Source organism: Diadema setosum, chromosome 17 (genome assembly GCF_964275005.1).
Source record: "Diadema setosum chromosome 17, eeDiaSeto1, whole genome shotgun sequence".
In the NCBI taxonomy this organism is placed as follows: Eukaryota; Metazoa; Echinodermata; class Echinoidea; order Diadematoida; family Diadematidae; genus Diadema; species Diadema setosum.
The window spans coordinates 13,795,818-13,818,506 of record NC_092701.1 but is presented as its reverse complement, the minus strand read 5'-3'; the positions used below and the strand labels follow the sequence as shown (position 1 = coordinate 13,818,506).

General features: G+C 38.6%; 2 protein-coding genes across 2 annotated transcripts in view; both read left to right on the top strand.

The window, feature by feature from the left end:
- The window catches only part of LOC140240345 (nucleoporin NUP188-like), a 71,234-nt gene that overhangs the window by 20,047 nt on the left and 28,498 nt on the right, over nucleotides 1–22,689 (top strand). Inside the window, exons 8-20 of the mRNA XM_072320109.1 lie at nucleotides 1,797–1,919; nucleotides 3,863–3,910; nucleotides 4,481–4,567; nucleotides 5,777–5,859; nucleotides 6,786–6,857; nucleotides 14,087–14,129; nucleotides 14,311–14,511; nucleotides 15,350–15,439; nucleotides 16,305–16,370; nucleotides 17,667–17,780; nucleotides 18,321–18,450; nucleotides 19,981–20,046; nucleotides 21,093–21,194. Of these exons, the coding sequence (XP_072176210.1) occupies nucleotides 1,797–1,919; nucleotides 3,863–3,910; nucleotides 4,481–4,567; nucleotides 5,777–5,859; nucleotides 6,786–6,857; nucleotides 14,087–14,129; nucleotides 14,311–14,511; nucleotides 15,350–15,439; nucleotides 16,305–16,370; nucleotides 17,667–17,780; nucleotides 18,321–18,450; nucleotides 19,981–20,046; nucleotides 21,093–21,194 (1,225 nt within the window). The remainder of the gene's footprint in view (nucleotides 1–1,796; nucleotides 1,920–3,862; nucleotides 3,911–4,480; nucleotides 4,568–5,776; nucleotides 5,860–6,785; nucleotides 6,858–14,086; nucleotides 14,130–14,310; nucleotides 14,512–15,349; nucleotides 15,440–16,304; nucleotides 16,371–17,666; nucleotides 17,781–18,320; nucleotides 18,451–19,980; nucleotides 20,047–21,092; nucleotides 21,195–22,689) is intronic.
- LOC140240346 (uncharacterized) lies at nucleotides 11,652–12,959 on the top strand. The gene has a single exon (XM_072320111.1). The coding sequence runs from the start codon at nucleotides 11,652–11,654 to the stop codon at nucleotides 12,864–12,866; it is 1,215 nt and encodes a 404-aa protein (XP_072176212.1). The 3' UTR covers nucleotides 12,867–12,959.

Here is a 22,689-nt window from a genome sequence, read left to right as displayed (position 1 = left end):
TATTCATTCACGTCTGAGTGCAGTTGAATATTTCTTTAAAAAAAAAATCATACAAGTGTACGAGTGTTCTTTTTTTTTTTTACGAAATGTGTAGTTACACTGGAGTTTAATTTCACATAATGCTATTTTAGTTGATTTTAGATAACAATTATCTGTTTTTGTCCCCGCCGAACGAGTTCGAGCAGGGGACTATGAAACGGGCTCCGTACGTGTGTGTGTCCGTGTGTCCGTCCGTGCGTCCGTGTGTCCGTGTGTCCGTCCGTGCGTCCGTGTGTCCGTGCGTCCGTGTGTGATCAAAATGTTCAAAATGCTACTCCTTCGCCATTTCTAACCCGATTTTGATTCTGTTTGCTTTATATGATAGCACTACATAGGAGCTTTGAAACTTCTATACAGAATTTCAGTTGTGACCTTTGACCTTGACCTTTGACCTATATTGTACATTTTGCTTCAAAATGCTACTCCTTCGCCATTTGTAACCCGATTTCGATTCCGTTTGCTTTATATGATGGCACTAGGTGAGGGCTTCAAAACTTCTACACAGAATTTTGACCTTTGACTTCTTTGACCTTTGACCTTGATTTTTGACCTATATTGTACTTTTTTGCTACAAAATGCTACTCCTTCGCCATTTGTAACCCGATTTCAATTCCGTTTGCTTCATGTGATGGCACTAGGTGAGGGCTTCAAAACTTCTACACGGAATTTTGACCTTTGACTTCTTTGACCTTTGACCTTGATTTTTTACCTATATTGTACTTTTTTGCTACCAAATGCTACTCCTTCGCCATTTGTAACCCGATTTCGATTCCGTTTGCTTTAAGTGATGGCACTAGGTGAGGGCTTCAAAACTTCTACACAGAATTTTGACCTTTGACTTCTTTGACCTTTGACCTTGATTTTTGACCTGTATTGTACATTTTGCTACCAAATGCTACTCCTTCGCCATTTCTAACCCGATTTCGATTCTGTTTGCTTTATGTGATGGCACTAGGTGAGGGCTTCAAAACTTCTACACAGAATTTTGACCTTTGACTTCTTTGACCTTTGACCTTGATTTTTTTACCTATATTGTACATTGGCTACAAAATGCTACTCCTTCGTCATTTCTAACCCGATTTCGATTCCGTTTGCTTTATGTGATGGCACTAGGTGAGGGCTTCAAAACTTCTACATAGAATTTTGACCCTTGACTTCTTTCACCTTTGACCTTGATCTTTTTACCTATATTGTACATTTTGCTACTAAATGCTACTTCCGGCGGGGACATATTTTACGCACCGCGTAATTTCTACTTTTCCTTGTTCCCATCATAATATTTGCCTATGTTTTCTTTTAAAAATAGCAATTAAGCGCACTACCAATTTAATGTGTGTAAATGATAACTTCATGACTATTTCTGTTCAGATTTTTTTTGTGTGTGTGTATGAGTGATAATGGAAATAGTATTTACAAATAATTTTGCTATACATGTATGCATCTTGAATAGACCACTTAGATACAATGTCTAAACATTCATTATTGGTGATGTCAACCTATTTCATTGCCATTTAGTGGGCCTCTATTCTTAAAATTGACTATTACCAACCATTTAAACATTGGGATGTCAAGAGTCACAATGTATATGAATTACAAACTGTAGCAATTATGTGGTCATGCCATCAATGATTTTCATTCTTGAAAAGCATTACATACGTTTATACAAACCTTTATACCCGAGCCTGATTTGTACTCCTTTGAATGTAGAGTAGATTTTATGTATGTTAAGTTCTGAAGCTTGCAATCATCTTTTTCAGGTACAGTATGCAGAGTTTGTTGAAGACTTGCAGAGCAGTGGACTGTTTAAGAAACTTGTGGCCCAGTATGAAGACAGATTTGGCACCTTGGCACCATCTAAGGAGACAGCAGGCCCCCTGATGGTGTGTTAATCATCCATTCATGTTTATACTTTCAGATCAAGCAACATAGCACTAGCTGCACATGCAGTCATGTGAGAGCAGCCTACACACTCTTGGTTTCAGGCTCTTATGGGTTTTCTTTGCATATTCAAACTCAAGTTTACATCGTGATGATTATTTTTTAGTGTGTGTGTGTGTCGTAATATCTTTAGTGCAGTGGGCAAGATAAAATGTGATATCATAGTGTATGTGTAGGGTTATAGCTGTATTTTTTTTTGTCAATGAAACTACACATTTTTGTATGTAAACATACACTTCTGGTGGGAGGATCACTTGATATAACATGCACTCTGCTATGTATTACACATGAGAGGGTGATTGAGATTCATTTTGGTATGCTTTCATAACATTAGGGAGCTTTAGATTTTCGACGCGCGGACGTTCAAAAGAAAAAAACATGTTCTGAGCTTGCGCAGTAGCGCGCGTAAAGTCAATCTATTTTTAGCTTGCGTCGCCTGAGTTGTTTATTACGCGTACTGGGCTATTTTCACGTCCGCACAGTTTGCGACGTAGAGAGCTTCTCCATGCACTGAACTTATGGGGGCGCGATTGTATTTTTTATACGTTGCGACCCAGCGTAATCTAAAGCTACTTTTCCACACGACGCAGGAAGAGGAGAACGTCCAGCGCAAGCGTCGGCTCAAACGTCCGCGTGTCAAAATCTAAAGCTCCCTATTTTACTCACAACAGCAAGGGTTAGGTATTACACCTGCTTTTAACCCTAAAAAGACTGGGCTATTTTGGTAGCTCGAAAGACTGGGGGGGGGGGGGCCTAAAGGGCCCCCCCTTAAGATCTCGGCCGTGGATCGCGCGATCGCCGCGGAAATTTGCACAGTGGTAGTGTGCGATGTAATCTACAAGATCGTTTATTTAAATTTTACAAAGTAGTCTTCTTTTATTTAATTTTGATTAATTATGCTAATTTATGCAAGAAATCAGACTCTTTGATCTAAATCAGTAAATAAAGCTCCAAAAGTGCTCATTTTTGGTCTAATTATTCTTTGTGGCATTCTTAGCAAATGTACTTGAAAAAAAATTCGGTATCAAAATCAATTTCTTATTTATTTTATTGTTTTATGAATTTCTTATGTATTTCTTTGTTTTTTCGACCTTTTGTTTTTTGTTTTTTTTTAAACAAAATTTGTGGCAGACACTTTTTGAAGCATAATGCTCCTAAAACAAATTAATTTTAGCCATTGAGAGTAAAAATAAGCATATTTATATAAACTATGTGAAAAAACTCAATTTGCATTAACTTTGTACATAAAATCACATTTTTGAGCCATTTTCGGCCTCACGTGCATGTACTAAAAGTTATGTAACTTCAAAACCGTACCCCCGGGCGTCGCAAATTTGGTGTCAAAATGTGAGGGAAACTCGAAAGAAAAAAGTCATAGAGCATCGCGGCGAGAGCATTGCGCGCTGCAGAGTTATCGCGCGAAATGTCGAGGGGGGGGGCCTTTTAGGCCCCCCCCCCCCAGTCTTTTTAGGGTTAAGTATCTTTGTTATCATGTCATACTCATGAAGTAGTATTAGTACATTTTTGATATTTGTTGCTTCTTAACCCATGGTGTTTATTTCATTGTCTTAAGAACTGTGATATTTTTTCATCAACACTGGGAATAATGTGCCTCTCAAGGCAATTTTCTACTAGCCTATTTGTGAACTTTAAAAAGAATTAGAGTGGTAGATTGCTTGATTACGTGTTTGAGTCATCTGAAGACGTGTAATTCAATCATTTTCTGAAGGACCTTTTGTGTTAATCACAAAGTGTACTACTTCTATCAATGACTCAGAGCTTATGAGACTCATGTCAATTGATCATAATGAATATTTTGCTTTGAAACTGAACAAAATTACATCAAATAGCTGTAGCATATATCTTTCTTTTTTTTTCCACACAGACTGAGAGACAGAGGATACGATGGTGCATTCAAAGCTTACGAGAGCAGGTAAATTATCTCTGCAACTAGAAGTTACAAGATTTGAAGAGAATGTCCTTTGACATTTACATGATAATGTAGGGCCACACGAGGCTGTATATATTTGAATCAAATTTCACCAAGAATCAAGTTAAGGTGCATTGTAAGAGTTGACATGTTACAATGTGGTTTAAGACATTTGTGGGAAACCATGCACAATGTCTCACTTACTGTCATTGTAATTTTTATCATTAACATTTGGAAGGAGGGTGTGAAGTGTATAAGTTTTAGACTGAATTGTATGAATGATTTGAAAATATGATATAACAGCCTTGTGTTATACATAATCTTACAAATTAGGTAGATTATGATATCAATGCTGAATTAAGAGTTGTTCAATCTCATAATTAGGCGCCTTACTGAATGTATAAATAGATGGCTGATATGATATCAGGTATTAAAGAAATTAAAAGACCCTCCAGCGTAGAGGCTACTCGTAGGAATATATAATTGTATGCATGTTTCTAAAAATGACATGTAATTGATTTAACTTGTTGAGTATTGTAGTAGTCCCATTGTTCTGTCCTATCCCTTACACAGAGTGAGTTGCTAGGAATCATCCTGCTCTTCCTTCATGCTTCGCTGACCCCAACTGAGAAGCTGTCAGAGGTCATGAAGCTCTTCCAGGTCTGTTGATATCAGTGGTGTTCTTTATAGTCATTGCATTTCTCTGTTGCTAGTATGGCCTTGCACACTGGGTTAAGGCCTCCATTATTTTCTTGTTTTCTTTGTACATATGTGCATTAACCCTATTCCCACCAGGGGGGCATTTTGGCCCCGCCCCCTCGACGTTTCGCGTGATTATTCCGCAACACGTGATGTTCTCGCCGCGACACTTTATGACTTTTTTCTTTCAAGTATTGTGCAACTTTTGAGACCAAATTTGTTGCTCCCGGGCATACCGTTTTGAAGCCACGCCCCTTTGAAAAAAATTTGTCGACCCCAAAATTGCTCAAAAACATGATTTTGTGTACAAATCCAATGTAAATTGTGTTTTTGCAATTAATTCATATAGAAATAATTGTTTTTACTTTCAATGGCTGATAATGATTTATTTTAGCCTGATTATGCTTTAAAAAGTTTCTGCGTCAAATTTGACAGAAAAAAAACAACAAAAACAAAAAGTAAAAAGCAAAGAAATAAATGAGAAATTCAATAAACAATAAAATACATAAGAAATGATTATGAAGCCGAAATTTTGCTTAATTATTATTGTTAAGGATATTGAAAAGAATATGTTCACCAAAAATTAGAATTCTTGGAGCTTTATTTTGTGATTTATAGGCAAAAAATATATATATATTTTGCATAAATTAGCATAAATTAATTAGTATAAAATACATAAATGAAAATTTGAAAAATTTAACTATACAATGTGGTAGATTACATTGGCCTCTACCTTAGTGCAAATTTTCATGAGGATCGCGCAGTCCACACCCCCCCCCCCCCCCCCCCCCGGTTTCAAGTCCATGCATAAGATCTGTTTCGTGATGACAGAATAAATCTACCAAGATTAACAATTTGTTACTGGACAATGGAGCATTATTTACCAAGAAAAAAGGCAAGAATAATGTTTGCAATGAAATCACCTTGTGTACCATTTTGATAATGACCCCAAACCTAGAAATGTCATCATTTGAACCAGAAAGTTCACAACACATGATATTTTAAGAAATGTGAATGTCTTTTATATGTTTACTGATAGACAATGTTTTGTCAGCAATATACATGTATTGTTAGAGTCATAGCATCAATGAAAGCAGATGCTTTGCACTATCTAGCCCTGTGCCAGTGAGTTCACAAATCTTTTATATGTGTTATTCTTGATCTCCAAAGCAACAAGGCTTTGGGACCAGGCAACCTTACAGGCACCTGCTAGACACAGAGGAGATAGCACAAAAGCTGACAAGCAGAATTGAGTAAGTTTGTTGGTAAAAACTCAGAGAAGAGATAGTGTTACTCCCTACAGCCCATTCTTGTAAAAAACAAACGACCCTGGGCAGTATGCATAAAAGGTAGCAATTGCTTGCAAGCAATATTGCTACATGTACCTTTTATGCATACGGCCCAATGTAGCCGTGCCACCGCTGAATGTTTAGGTGGATGTGTTTCTCAATTGCCATGATCTTTTTTTTCCCCCCTTCAAAACACTTCCCATAAACTTTCCATGTGGGTTTCCCCAAACTTATGAATATATGAATTTGCATGTATGCATATTCATAATATTGTATTTTGAGGATATATATGTACAATAATGTACCTGAACTCGGTCTTGTATCACAGCATTTACACAAGTGCAGGATAAAGAAAGGTATAATTACTTGAATATTCCATCAAGGAAATTAGCAGCTTTACAAACATGATTTATTTCACTGCATGCGGCACCTTTTATATCAAGTTTGTTAGTATTCGAAAGTATTACAAAATTGTTAAAATCCTTGTACATTAGAAGTTTTATACTATCTATCCCGATTAAGGATGTCATAATCATCAATATCTTAGTTGCCGATGAGTTTGCTACTCACTGCTTAAATGCATGTTTTAGAATTCTAACTTGATAGATTGTAAATGTGTAACACATAAAAAATATGCCAAGTGTGTAAGTTACAAACAGAAATCATTTTTTTTTTTATGTATGTGTATGAGTGCATCATTCTGATATCACTTAATTGTAAGTTGAGTTCTATAGAAGCAAGAACAATAAGATGATATTTACAACATACTGCCCTTAGAATGTCAGTACAGGGTACACAATCTAAGTCTCGCATGACATCAATGAATTTCACTTTGTTAGAACAGAGTGATTCCAAAATGTGCTATGGTGTCTCATGTCATGTCATCCTAGGTTCCTGTGCTGTGTGATCTTGTTGGAATGTATGGATCTCTTTCCTTTGATGGCTGTGACAGATGAAAGCAGGTACACAATCCTGACCCTTGTCTGTTCAGTGGCAGTGTTTAGAATGCATGTTACATCCCACTGTATATCATCCACTCCGAAAAAACATAAAAATTGTGAGATTATTTTTCTTTGTTGTGCTACAAAATGAAATTTACTTTGTGAAAGAAAAGAAACAAAAATGATAATGTTGTTATTTCATCTAGTTAGGGCAGCATGTGGAATTAATCAAAACTAGAAAATCGTAACTTCTGGGCAAAGCATCCAATTTCCCTTAACTTTACTGCATGTTTCACTCATTTTTCTGCCTTCACTGAATCCAGGTATATGTTTAGGGAAGCCTGATCTTGTAGTTGTTGTTTGCACTCAGTCTGTCCTTAAAGTTTGTATTTAAGACATAATAGTGTTAAAGTATGGTGAACGAGACATTAAAATCAAGAAAATCATATAAAAGAAGGTGACAAAGCAGATTTTTAATGTGACGTATTAAAAGATATTCGTGCCACTGAGAAATCGCGAGTTAAAACTGACTGATTTGCTTCACCGATATTCGCTCCGGAACAGCCATCTTTTTCGAGCCCTAAAATATGACGTCATGAAATGAACAAAACCCTTTACGAGTGGTGCAGCGGGACATCGAGGCCGCCATTCATAAAGCACATATTTCTTGGTGAGCAGATGCAATATCTGGCCTGTCTTTAGTCGCATCTGCTTTCTTGGCTGAGACATTAAAACGTCCAATTTTTACCTTATTTTGTACGGAAAGACTTTGAGCTTGACATTGAGAGTGAATTGAGTGTTGACAGTGACAATGACACTAATAGTGACACTGGCAAAGTCGGGTGGTAGACGAAGCGAGGGAGAGGCAATGGAGCCCACTGTGTTGTTGTAGTTTGTTATGGTGCACCAAAAGTAACCGTGTCTGGTTCTGTTACAATATCACTTCCCTGCTAATAATTTTGTTAAAAAAAGCCCGGAGGCTTCATATACTTGTAATGATGTTGATGCCCTTGATCTTGACATAAGAGTAACATTTTGCATTGATTTTGTCCTGAATTCCTGACTTTCTTGATGGGCCTAGCTAGCTAGTGGCATGACACATGTTGCGATGCGTCAGCATCCTACTACTAGACTTGTACTGTACTACAATGTAGTAACGTTAGAGGTTCTACTAGGGTCTAATGCTTCTAGAAAATGTTGAACGGTTACTTCTACTAGGAGCTAGATGCACCAGAGATCAAGTTGTGTTCAGGATTAACGTTAGAGGTTCTACTAGGGTCTAATGCTTCTAGAAAATGTCGAACGGTTACTTCTACTAGGAGCTAGATGCACCAGAGATCAAGTTGTGTTCAGGATTTCTGTGTGAGGAGATTTGCCAGCAGCAGGCACACGACGACGGTGTTCTAACTAGAGTTCTACAAACGAAAACAAAACAAAACCAAAAAGACGATTTAGCATGCCATCACTTTACCGGCAAATACAACCTACAAGGGAACTGGTGAGTACAGTTTCTTATGTTTAATTGAATTATGTACCTGACTAAGTTTGTATATTAGGAAATAAAGTAAAACCTTACACGATTACCCGTTGACGTTTGATCTAAGATCATCTAACTTAGGCCTATGTGATTACGAGTACGCACTACGTAGGTCAGAGTTCTGGTTCTAAGTTAGAGTGCCTAGGCCTACTACGAGCTGTTTGAGAGTCGAGACTGAGGCGCGAAAGCGCAAGTAGAAGTCTAAAGAGGTTGTCATCTGTATACTTACTGGTAATTCTAAGGAAAATGGATTCAATAAGTGAAATTCTATTACATAACACTTCGTACAAGCTTTCAGAGGGTTAGCATATTCCTGCGTGCTTTGGCAGAGAGATCACACAAAGGAGATTCAAAGTCTTTTGTTATGATAATGAGTTTGACGCCCCAGTCCCTATAAATACCGGGCGTTCCCACTATTCGACATCTTTTCTTCGTGTGTTCGGCAGAGAGTTACCTTGCACAATGCAACTGTGCGTTATAAGCTTCGACGTGTGACAAACCTGTTATGGAAGACAACGGTTCACAGCCGCCGGCGGCAAGCGGGGCTGTAGATCAGGCAGAGCTGCGATCTAAACTTTCGGCTCAGGAGAGCGAAATTCAACGTTTATCGGTCCAATTATCTCGCTTCTTAGATGGACAGATGTCTGCCTCTAAAACCTCTGAGCCAGCCCGTCATGCGCTGCATGCGGGGACACTACAGGCTCCTTCGCGGTGTGACCGCGAAGATGATCTACTCAGCATTTTTGCCGAGTCGATCAGTCAGAGTTCTCCACCCAGTCACCCGCCCAGCTATGATCCGGAGGCGGAGTTGGATAGCTTGGTGCAGGCAGCACAGCCCGTGGGAGGCAGTGCAAACGCTGGCGACCAGCTCATTGAGCTGGAAGCAGACGATTTGTACGAAGGACTGGAGGAATTCGGCCCCGCAGTCTCAGAAGGATTGGCCACCAGGCTGACCAAGGCGGTCACCTTGCCCCCACGTAAGGAGAGCGTGGAAAAAATCTCCAAACAGTACATGACGCCCTCGAATGCACGCTCGGTGTGTGCACCGAGAGTCGAAGAGCAACTTTGGGCCACGATTCCCCCGAAAAACCGCTCAGCCGACAGCAGAGCACAGAAACTGCAGAAGATGATGGTTCAGGGGATGCTCCCTTATGCTGAAATCATTCGGGAATTGCAGACAGCGGCTAGAGAACAGCGGCCAATTAATTCGGCGCTCGTCGCTCGACTGGCGGTCGACGGGGTTACTCTGTGCGGTAACGCCTCGTATGAGATGAGCATGAGACGCCGAGAGGAGCTCAAGCCGGCTTTCAATCAGAAATACAGGGGCATATGCAGTAGATCAATCCCCGTGGGGGAAACGCTATTTGGGAAAGACCTGCAAACAACCCTAAAGAATGTTGGCGAGTCCTACCTCGTTGGCCAAAAAGTCAATTCCTCCGACCGGCCGCGTCGTCGGTCGTTCGGTGGCAGACGGATGGAGCCATACCGCCATAATTTCCAACAACGAGATCGACCCTGGGACCGCTCAGCGGACCGGCATGGATTTAGCCGTCGTACATCTCGCCCGACGGCGACTGCACCCACACCCCGAGCCCCTCCCCCGAAGTTTCGGGCGCCATCCACTGCGCAGTACCATCAGGAATCTGCAAAAAACTAGTAAGTCCCCTTTCACATCATGCGGGACGACTCAGATTTTTCAAAGAGGCGTGGTCTCTCATTACTGCTGATCCCTGGATTTTTGACACTATTTGTGGTTACAAAATCGTATTTGACGATTACCCTCAACAGAGCTTTTTTCCTCCCCAATTACCACTGTCAGAGGACGAAAAAGCGGCAATCAATCTGGAAGTTCTTTCGCTGCTCCAGAAAGGAGCAATTTCAGAAATTCCCCGAGGGGAAGCTTTATTTCTGTCCACTATATTTACAGTTCCAAAGAAAACCGGGGATCTCAGACCCATCATTAATTTGAAAAATCTGAACTCGTTCGTTAAGTATGAACATTTCAAGATGGAAACATTTCGAAATGTTAAAGAAATCCTCATGCAATCCGACTACTTAACGTCGCTTGATCTCAAAGATGCCTATTTTTCCATTCCTATTCATGAAGATTATCAGAAATATCTATGTTTCACGTGGAATGGTCGTTTTTATTGTTTTACCTGCTTGCCCTTTGGACTAAGTTCAGCACCAAGGGTATTTACTAAAGTAATGAAACCTGTTATTGCCTCTCTGAGAAGTAGAGGCACAAGAATAATGATTTATTTGGACGACATTTTGATATTTGCCCGCTCTAAGGAGGAGAGCATCGCTAACACGAACTGTGTCATTGATTTGCTGGCATCATTGGGATTTGTCATTAATTTCGGGAAGTCACATGTCTCCCCTACAACATCCCTGACCTATTTAGGCTTTAATTTCGACACAGTGACCATGATGGCAAGTCTGCCAGGCGAAAAAATTTCCAAGATAAGAAATCTTGGGCACCATATTTTGTCTTCTCCCTCGATGAAAATTCGAGATTTAGCAAAGTTTATTGGCTTTCTTACTTCTTCATTTGATGCCGTACCGACGGGTCGTTTGCATTACCGTGTTCTAGAGTCGTGCAAAACCAAAGCACTGCAAGCGTCAGGTGGTAAATTTGATGCATCTTTTTCACTTAACAATAATGCCATTGAAGAAATTCATTGGTGGCTTTCCTTGCCACGTGAGGAATTTAGGTCCCGTATTGACATTCCTGTCATCTCATTGACAATTCATACAGATGCCAGCACCTCAGGGTGGGGTGCACTCTGTGTGAATGATAATTCCTTTGCTCAAGGTGTCTGGTCTCGAGAGGAAGCTAATTTGCATATCAATGCGCTAGAATTACTTGCCATTCATCGAGGCCTTGCCTCCCTGTGCGACACCTCCCATAACCAACACATTCATATTAAGTCAGACAATAGTACAGCCGTCACGTATGTCAAGAAAATGGGCGGTAGTATTCTACTGCTTAATAGATTGTCATGTGACATTTGGGCGTGGTCGCTAGACCGCAACTGTTGGCTATCTGCTTCCCACTTGGCTGGCGTTGCTAACACAGAAGCAGATAGTCTGTCTCGCAGAGATATGAATAAGGAAATTAGTCTTCGTCCTGACATATTTTCTTTGCTTTTATCTAAACTTTCCTTCAGACCCGAGGTTGATCTTTTCGCATCCAGCGCCAATAGGAAATTGGTTCAGTATGTGTCTTGGAAACAAGACCCCCTTGCTAAGGCTATCGATGCCTTTTCAATTTCATGGGAATTTTTACATCCCTATGTTTTTCCTCCATTTTGTCTACTTCCCAGGGTCCTTCGCAAAGTCCGCAGGGACAACTGCCAGAAAACAGTCTTGATCGCCCCTCTGTGGAGGGCACAACCGTGGTTCCCGCTCATCCTTCAGCTCCTGGTAGCCCCACCCCTCCTCCTACCACGGGACTGCCTAATTCCCCTTCCCATTCCAATGCCCGAGCTGAAGTTGCTCGCCTGGACTATCTCAGCGAACGTTGGAGAACAGCAGGAATTTCAGAGCAAGCTTCCGAGCTCATCGCACATTCTTGGCGCAACAATACCAACAAGCAGTATGACTCAGCTTGGAAGCAGTGGATTAGTTGGTGCCGCAAACAATCGCTTGATCCATTTAGCTCATCTATCGCCAATATCGTAAATTTTTTGTCTGACCAGCATGTGCTAGGGAAAAATTACAGAACAATAAACTCGTATCGGTCAGCCTTATCATCTGTGCTGCCCTCTATTGATGGGTTTCCCGTTGGCAAGCACCCGCTGGTATCACGAGTGTTGAAAGGCATTTTTAATAAAGAACCGCCCAAGCCACGTTACAACACCACTTGGGAAGTGTCTCAAGTGTTAGATTACTTATGTTCACTGGATAATAATGCAAGACTTAATCTGTTACTTCTAAGCGAGAAGTTGATTGCCCTAGCGGCCCTTGTTTCAGCACAGAGAGTGCAGACTCTTAGTTTTTTAGACATTACATATATGTCAATTTCTGATAACAGTGCGGTCTTTCAAGTGGTAGAGCTATTGAAAACAACAACTACAAAGAAAGGCATTGTTAATCAATCTGTTGAATTGTCTTCCTTCCCCACGAACGAGAAGTTGTGTGTTTTATCTGTGCTCAAGGAGTACTTGAGTCGGACAGAACCCTTGCGTCAGGTTCACGGAGTGACAAAACTTTTTATTTCTACTAGAAAACCTCACAAAGAAGTAACCACTTCTACCCTGTCTCGGTGGTTAAAGAGCACATTGAATAAGGCAGGCATAGATACATCCGTGTTTTCTGCTCACAGTTACCGCAGTGCCTCGAGTACGGCAGCTTTTAATCAAGGCGTTACCATTGAGGAGATTATGTCAAAGGCCAGTTGGTCTAATGCCAAAACCTTTCGAGATTATTATTTTAAGCCAGTTCAAGAAGCAAAATTCGCTTCGACCGTTCTCAGCTCATCTTCATAAGTTGTAATTAACATGGAAACACTGGATAGGTACGTAACTCACAGAGGTTGTCAAAATTATATTGTTCTTTCTCCTGGTGATCATGTGTCCAGACGGAACATACGCCTTGTTATTGCACTTTTCAGATTGCTCATGAATAAATCTGATCTATCATGAATACCCATGTGCGACAGTTGTCTCATTGCCTCAGACATCTCACTTGACAGTTTCTGTGTTGAACTTTGAAAGCTGCTAACCCTCTGAAAGCTTGTACGAAGTGTTATGTAATAGAATTCCTAAATTATGCGAATAATATTATGAAGTATAATTTGAATTCTATTAATAACAATGAAGTACAAGATGAAGAGGGTCCCGCCCAACGCGTTGCGTGATCTTGACATATTGTTTGATAACCCTCCCTCTCTCTTCTGGTCACAGAAACCGTCAACTCATGCCTGTAAGGTGTGTACCGATGACTCGGATGAATGATTGTTGATATGCTTTTGCCCTGTGCAACGTTAGTGAAGACGTTCCGTGAATGTGTGGATGTTTGGATACTATATAATATTGCCTCGGATACTTTAAAAGATGTCGAATAGTGGGAACGCCCGGTATTTATAGGGACTGGGGCGTCAAACTCATTATCATAACGAAAGACTTTGAATCTCCTTTGTGTGATCTCTCTGCCAAAGCACGCAGGAATATGCTAACCCTCTTCATCTTGTACTTCATTGTTATTAATAGAATTCAAATTATACTTCATAATATTATTCGCATAATTTAGGAATTATAACTCACTTGTGCCTGATTGTGTGAACAAGACACCTCGCACTCACTGGGTCATCATGCGGAATTCACGCTTTGAAACACGGCACCGCGTAGCACTGTGCATCAGCGCAGGGCTGATTCGTTCATTTCATGACGTCATAATTTTGGTCACCAAAATTTCGCCGTCAGATCGGGTTCAGGTGGTCTAAAAAGGGTCCCAAAACACCATCTCTCCATCGTTCTAGAGACGTTTTCACCTTCTGAAAATTAATTATTCATATTCCTAGAGACTTAAGCTTTCCAGAAATATATAAATCACCTTATTTATGAATATCATCCTTTTTTTCTCGTTCACCATACTTTAAGTGTAAATGACATGCTGTAAAAAAAGAAAAGAAAAAGAAATAGTCTTCATGTTTGATATTCAGAAATGTGGTATGTGATGTTCTTCTCCTCTGATGCTTTCTTTGCAGCATTGAAAATCACCCACTGGTTGTGAATAAAAGCCTTTCAAAGGTAAGTTGATGTGTTTTTCCTCTTACCCATAAAAAATTCTAATCAATAAGTATTTGATACCTGTACTGGAAAGAGTACATCCTAGTGATAGCATATATAATTTTTGAAGTGAATTATGCACATTTTGTATTATCTTTCTTGTTTTACATGAATGTTTGGTTTGTTCCCCATCCTCCAATAGGAGTTTTCCAGTGCAGTGCAGTCACTTGGCCAATCAACCAGCCATGCACCAATCCTCTTAGCCTGGATGGTATTTCAAACCATTGCCTGGCCTGGCAAGGACCAGCATCTGGTGAAGAGGTTGGGAAACCAGGCTCTGCGGCTACATGTTTTCAAGTACCTGAAGTACGGACTGTGTGAAACATTGCCTGATGAGACATCAGTGAGTGACAACACACATTCTAGAATCATTAAGACATACCAGATGGGCAATATGATAGCATCTTAAATGTAGTATGAAATACTTGATTGCTAGTATTTAAAGTGTAATTGACTTTGATAGATTAAAGTTAAATCAGATAAACAGAATGTTAGCAATATCATCAAAGTTGCACTCAAATCAATTAAGTTATTAGGTTTACACTGTAGCTTTACATGTTTTCTCAAAACATTAATGTTGTGCACAATTTTCATGCAATCTGCACCACTCTTGTCAGTTTTACTTTTTTTTGATAGAAGCCACTGTGAACATGGTGTGAAATTGTCCGCAGATGTTTTCAAAATTTTTGCCACATTTTGAATATTATGACTTCTATTTTATAGAGATTTTTGCCTCTTTGGTCCTCAGCAGAGAAGTCTATGTTTTTGGTTATTGTTTTTTTCTTCAGTTCGTAAAATCATATGTTCAAATCTGTTATTACATTTTATTTACACATCATGATACGACTCCAATTTTCAATTATATCCTTGTCTTTCAACTAATTGATAGGTGGGGATCATTCTCATCCTAAGAAGATAAAAATTTTCCTAGTTAAACAAGTAGACACTTTGTAAAATCATGTTTGGTGCATATAGTTCTTCTATGTTTATTGCTTGAGAAGCTGTGTACATGAGTATATTGTGAAGTATTTATTGACAAACTTTCCACACTGAGTCAGAAAGGTTACATTTCAAGTCCTTGCTCTCTACTTGTCTTTACATTGTGCTTACTATTTGATTTGGAAATATTTTACTGCAAAGCTGATGATTGATGTTATTGTGGGGATGGGATCGTCTTTCAGGAAGTGACCATGGCCTGTCATTCTGTTGTCTACTCCCTGATGTCTGTCATTCTGTCTGTCTTTCAAGAAGACACCCTTGGAGGCTTAGAGGTGAGACAACGAGGGTAGAGTGGTTCTCAATCTTTCTAACCCTTTCAAATCCAGGTGCAGCCACAGATCCTATATCTATCTGTTTTTAAAGAATATGTGTTAAGGCAGACTGGGCAATAATCCATGTCATTGTAGCTCATGTACGATAAACTTTGCTGAGTTGTCTATTGTGTAGCAGTCCTTATGTATCCAATGATATATCATAACATAGTCATGTCACGATGGGAATGGTTGTGCTTCACAGTGATTGACCAGATTAACTCATATCATTTCAGTGAAATAGAAGAAGCATAATGATAACAGATGTACATTTTTATAACAGTCAAACAGTGTTATGACATATGTACAAACTTGGTGAAAGATATGTAGGTGCATTGTTTGTTCATATTCTACAGAGAAGAAAATATACACCATGTGAGCACATGAAGAGAAAGTACCGGTATTCATGAAATTTGTGGATAATCCAGTGGCAATTCTTTCTCCATTTAAAGGTGAAGATCACTGTGTGATTAGAACCCCTGGCAAGTGAGAATTTCAAGGAGGAGAAAGAAAGAGAAGCTATTAAAACCTGTTAATATGAAAACAAATGTATTGTAGGACTATCATACCAAGTCCTGCTTTTTTGACAAATGAAGTGATTGACAGACATAGGAACTGAAGAAAAGGCATCAACATTTACCTGTAGGTAACAACAAAGATTAGATGATGAAAAAAACTGATTGGCTAGAAAAATTGATATGAGAGTAAGACCAATATACCCTGAGGAGGATGTAAATAGGAGTAGGTAAACAGGAGTGCCTGTCATCACTGCTGTGATCCTAATATTATTCAGCTGGTAAATTGATTTGTATTTCTTGTCACACAGGACCTTCTAGCTCTCTCCTGCCAGCTGCTATCACAGCCACACCTGTGCAGAGAATTTTGGAGTACTGTAAGTTTGTCTTTCCCTGCTCTCAAATATGATATTTGGCAGGAAAGGGTCACTATTTACCTTTGTCTGGAATGGTATATAGGGGACAACTTACCAGCCTTGATGGGCTATGTGTGTTCTGATATAAGTTTTGTCGCAAAACAATTGCTCAACTACGTTGGAAAAAGGTGAATTAGACAAAAATACATGCAGTTTTGATACAGAAAAGAACAGATACTAATAGAAGAACTCTCATCTATTGATCAAAGTCATTTTTCTAGTCAGCACAACACAAATAAACATAAATTTAGGCCACAAATGCAGACGCTGTTGTCTATGTTTCGGAAACTGGGTATACCAGGTTCCCATAAGGAATGGATTAACTCTTGCAAGGAAGCATGAAAATCTTTTGTCAAATTGCCTCCAAATTTGTTAATAAGAAGTTAAAGCATACACTACTTGTTTGTAAATCCGTAGCCAAACACTTAATCAGAAACAGATATTATTTCCAATGTGATGTAGTCTGATAACAAGTACAACAGTAGTACATGTTGATGTTTCATTGGTTTTCATTATACCCTAGAAACAAAAAAAAAGGAAAAATTAGAAATAAGAAAAAGAATGAGGACCAATTGAGTGATGTTACTCTTTTTTTTTTGGCCACAAATGGAAATGATAATAATAATAATAATAACCAATATTTATATAGCGCTTTTTCTATACAGACTCTTATGCTCGAATTCACGAAGGTGGTACAATTGAAACCATGGTTTAAACCATGGACAATTTGTAAGGAGCACCAAATGTCGCATGGCCTATTTCGTTATGAAATCAGTCATTTCGCCGACAAAATTATCATTTCGTAACGAAAGGACAACATTTTGTGAACGAAATGACTGATTTCGTACCGAAATAGGCCATGTGACGCTTGGTGCTCCATACAAATTGTGGTTTCAATTGTACCACCTTCGTGAATTTGGGCCTTGGCGCTTCAACAATACTTTATGAAATTCAATCTTGAAACAAGGATGATAATTATGATACTATCACAAGATAAATCACTGCTGTAATTTTGAGATAAATATTATATAGGGCAACATTGATGGTCAAAATAAGAATTTTTACAAAATTTATATTAAATAAGATGGTCCTTTGCACAATTAAATCAGAGATCGTAGAAAAATGAGGTATTGTTGAGCATTTTTTGAAGTAATTTCAATACGTATGTGTCTGAGGCCAGGGATAGGGGTCAAGGTCAAGTAAAAGATTATTACTTAATGATATCCAACTTTGCCTCATGTATTTTGGTTTCTGCAGGACATAGAGGGAGGCTTTGCTGCTCTTCTGCAGTCTGCTATGTCTTCATTTCCGCTAGAGTTCTCTCGACCAATGAGGTTCTTGAAAGCGCTAGCCACAGAGGGCAGCAGACAGGTAACTTATCAACCTCTTATAGTCAGGGTGTAATAGCAACATATATATAAATTTTCTTCCAAGCGTCACACCCCCATCTACCATTTGGCTCAGGGGCAGATCTAGTGGGAAACTAGATACTGTGTGTTGCATTTTTTATACCCATGTTTTGACATTAGAACATGACCATTGTCTTCAGTACTACATATTGCCTTTATTCTCATCCAAGTATATTCTGTAAAGATGGTAAATGATTCTTCTTCTTGATAGTCTTCTCTCTTATGTTATATTTGTGCTGCAAATTTGATTGAAACCTTTTTCTATTTAAGTCATACCTTCATAATTTCATGATATGTATGCTGTTAATGGCTGTGCAAAATAAAAGGGAAAATTACAGAATTACAGGGATTTCCCCCAAATTGTATCCTGATATGCTAAGGTTGAACTGCAGCAACTCGTTGGCCAGTATGATGGGATATTCTGTGCAGGAGTCTCAGCGGGAGAGGCCAGTCTAAGATTATTTCACTCATCAGTCATCACACATTCTATCCTATGTTGTAGATCTACAATTTGCTGGCACATCTGCCAACATTCACCGAGCCTCTAGACAACAACCGGAGTTCAGACATTGAGATTACAAGGGAGGAGAATGTTTGGAAACTTGTCAGTGACAAGGTGGTTTGCAAAGCAGGTGAGAATTTTGGTTTAAGAAAGGTTGCAGCTGGAAAAAAATGCAATGTTTAAAAAAAGATGAAACAAGACAAGAAATGAAGTAAAATGCCAGTAAGATTGGACACAACCAGACAATAGTCACTGTCATTTCGTATGTAAATAGGACTTTCATTGGGCATCTCAAAATGATTATTCAACTTCTTTACCTAATGTTATTTATTGAAAAAAAAAAAGATAATAAAAAAGAATAAGAAATAAGATACCTATATGACTGACACTGTTCAAGGTACATTGTAGCTATCACTACCTCCTGAAAACCCAAAGAACACTTAACCCTATTTTAACTGGGCTATTTGAGACCAAGTTTTTATTGGGGGGGCGGAGGGGTCAATTTGACCCCCCCCCCCCCTTCAGATCTTGGCCGCCGATCGCGCGATCGCCACAAAATTTTGCCTGAAGATATAGCTGGATGTCAACTACAAGATTACATGGTCATACAATAGAAAAATATTGGCTTCTATTTTTAGTAAATATGCAAATTTACGCATGAAATCATATTTTCACCTATAACTCCATTAAAAAGACTGAAGGATTGCTAAATTTTTGTGTCAAGAGTTCCTCAAGATGCATCAAACAATTTTCTTGTAAAAAACTAGCACAATCAAAATCAGTTTTCTTTTGTTTTTTATTGTTTTGTTAATTTCTTATGTATTTTATTGTTTTTTCAACCTTTTGTTTTCTATTTTTTTTTTTGCCAAAATTTGTTGCAGGCACTTTTTCAACTTATCTACATTAGAATTGATTAATTTCAATGGTTAAAAGTTGAAATATTCTATTCTATATGAATTTAACAAAAAAACACAATTTGCATCGGATTTGCACACGATATCATGAATTTGAGCTGTTTTCAAGTCGACATGCATTTGCAAAACATTACGTAACTTCAGAATGGTGTACCCAGACGTTGCAAATTTGGTCTCAAAATATGCGGGAGACTTCAATGAAAAAAGTCATGAAACGACGTAGCAAAATCTTTGCATGTTGTGGAATCGTGGCGCGAATGTCGGGGGGGGGGGGTGGGTCAATTTGACCCCCCCAGTCAGAACAGGGTTAAATTGGACAAAGGCCTATGGTTATTTCATCCTTTGTGTTCAGGTTCTGTTCCTCTATTCCCCAAAAACAGCAGGTGTCAAGTCTTTAATACAACAGAAATCAAATCTTGAATTTTGTTTGTAATATAGTCACAGTCAAAACACTGTGACAGTTTTTTTAAAGGATTTGTGATTTGCTGACTTTCTAATTGCTGTCACTGTCTCCTTAATTTGAATGTTTCTTTTTCATGTTTTTAGCAGTCATTCAATTTTATTCTACAGCTCTCATATGAATCAGTTTTTTTTTTTTTTTTTTCTTGTTGAATCATATATTGTGGATGTATGTGGAGGATAACTGAGTGGGATACATTTTAAAAGCTATTTGAATTTCAACATTTTTGTGGCAAGTTTCACCAAGGTTTCATGTGTTTGAATTGTTTTGTTTTGTCTTACTGCAGACAAGCATTCTCCAGGATTTGTGATACCAGTAGATACGTTAGGCAGGCTTGAACAGAGACCTGATGGTAAGCCAACTGAACAAACCTTTCCACATTAGATTTAGTTTTCTGTGCCTCTTTTTGTGCCATATCATCAAAAGTTAACTTGTATCTAATAATATGCTTAATATCCCTCAGAAAGGCTGCAAAAAAACTATTAGAGAGAAGTTGAGGTTTTAAAACTTCATTCTTAACTCAGTTATGAAAAGAAGTACACTGTATTTTACAAGTCAAAGTCAATTCCTAAACTATTGCTGCTATGCAAAAGTTCAGTTTCATTAAATTTTGTCAGCCTCTTAATGCATGAATATAGGGTGACCAGAACATTTACTTATGCAGGGATGTGAGAGTTTAGCATTTAATTTGATTTTGGAATTGTTTATTCTGCCCAAAACCCACTTTTCAGACTTTTATTGTCAGTTCAAATGCATAAAAATGTTCACAGTTTCATGCAATTTTGCTCAAAAGTTTCAGATTTTTTTCAGATTTTTCCTTGAAGTACTCTCACACCCCTTGCTTATATGAAAGATCAGAAGTAAAGGTCAAGTTAACAGTTTGAAATTTAATTGTCTTAGCAGCATCCTATCTTCTTTATCAGGAGTCTGCAATTATAGCAGACTTTATATGTACACATGTAATGAATAACAAACTACTGAGGAGCAATCTTCAAAGATAAAGATTTAAAGTCATGATGGAGTTCTGAATTTCACTGTTTTCCCACTCATGTATTAGTTAATGATTTCATCGGATTTGCTGAGTAGATGAAGAGTGATTGGGAATATTACAAACCAAGGTTAGACCAAATAATTACAAGATGGGTAGACCATTTGCCAAGGGCAAATTTTTGCATGCAGCAGTAATGCTGTGATGCAGCTGTTTGGGTAAGTTGAGGTATGGATTGAAATTAAAGATCATGTTCAAACAAGATAAGTGCGAATAACAATTGATCAAGTATAGCTGAATGTCCTTTTATTATAAGGTAAAGTGTTCCATTGAAGTATAAGGCAGGGGTCTTTGTGAAGTCAACCAATGGAAGCATGTACTAATCTTACTTTGTGGTCTTCTTCCCATAGGTCCTCCCCTCATCACATGGGATGTGGAATACAATGGTTGCCAGCTCTTCCAGTGTGTACTTGATTGGCTGATCAGTGCAGCCCCAACCACATCACCATCTGGTACTTAAAGCAGCCTCTTCTTATCATTGTCATGCAAACTATCTTAATATCTCTTAACTCTTTATGTGCCATTGTGGAAACCCCCCCCGTGTGCCACATTATTCTGAGACACTGTAGAACTTTTACAGATTTATGTTAGATTATAGACGAAGATCAGGAGGTCAGGTGATCAGGAGGTCGTGGGTTCGAATCCTGCTCGAGTATGTACGCCCATGATTTTTTATCATGGCTACTACTAAAACAGTGATCAATTCAGTGCTTATTTACGTCGATGTAGGGCAATTTGTCAATCAGTTGCAATGAAGTGAGCAAAGTTGTAGAAAAAATGCCAAGCTTTGCATTGATGTAAATTCTATGACATATCTATAATTGCTTTTTTTTTTTCAAATGCCCAGTAGCTATATATTTCTGTAAATGTATGACTTTTGCACGCTAATCAGTGACGGATACTTGGAATTTGCCAGCAAATCCAGCATGAAACACAGCTTGTTAGTCAATCACCACATAAATGCAAGCTATAAACGAGAGGAATGGAATCGCAAGAAACGCTTTCATTGTACTATGGCATTTGGCGATATATTGATCTGTTTGAGCAGGTTTGTGGGTTTGAGCGAAGTTGGCATGAGTCGGACGTGCGAACGTGGCACATAAAGAGTTAAGGTGGCATCTACCAATAGCCTTTGGTGTCTTTATTGAAAAGAAGTAGTGATCTTGTCAGTTCTCACAATCTTGAAATGGATGAAGGAAGTGCTATTCATGATTTGCCAGATTTACTCCTGCTCTTAATGGTTCATTATGCCTTTGCTCCAAAAGGATGACAAGCTTTATACAGTAGTTCAAAGATGTTTGTCTGTCTGTTTGTCTTATCTGTCCACATCTCTCAGGTATTTAGCACAGTTTGATGTTATGTAGTCCATGCATGCTACAGGAGCAAAATTCGTAAGGTCTAAGGTCAGAGGTTCCGAACGATGGAAAATGTTTTTTTTTTTTTTTGAAATTTCAGCTATAGCTTCAGCCAGAAATATAATCTGGTTGTAAGGGAAGTGATGAATAAACATATAGCATTAATTCGTTGTACTGGTATACATTCAACCACAGCACACTCATACCTGTCTGCTACATTCAGTTCATTGGTTCACGATATAACTTCACAGTCTGGTGAATAAGAATCATGTGATATCAGTTTATGGCAATTCTTATAAACTTTGAGTGTTCCTGCTGAAAAGTGATGGTATCCTTGGCACAATGTTAGTCGAAAATAGATTATATTTACATGTGGAAATGATACCACAGACATAAACATTGAACTGTAACTAAAGTTTATTAGTGTTAATAGAATGAGATCTGTTTGTCCACTTTAATATTACGGAAAAAGAGAAACTGTTGAAGCATTATGCTTCAGTTATTCCCAAATGTTGTTCATGATTAAGGCAGCATTGCTTTGCTGTTTTTCCTACGACACTAATGATAAACTTTGTCATTGTGCTGTAGGTGA

Coding starts and splice junctions, on each gene's coding strand:
- LOC140240346 (XM_072320111.1), top strand. CDS start 11,652: ATGGGAATTTTTACATCCCTATGTTTTTCCTCCATTTTGTCTACTTCC.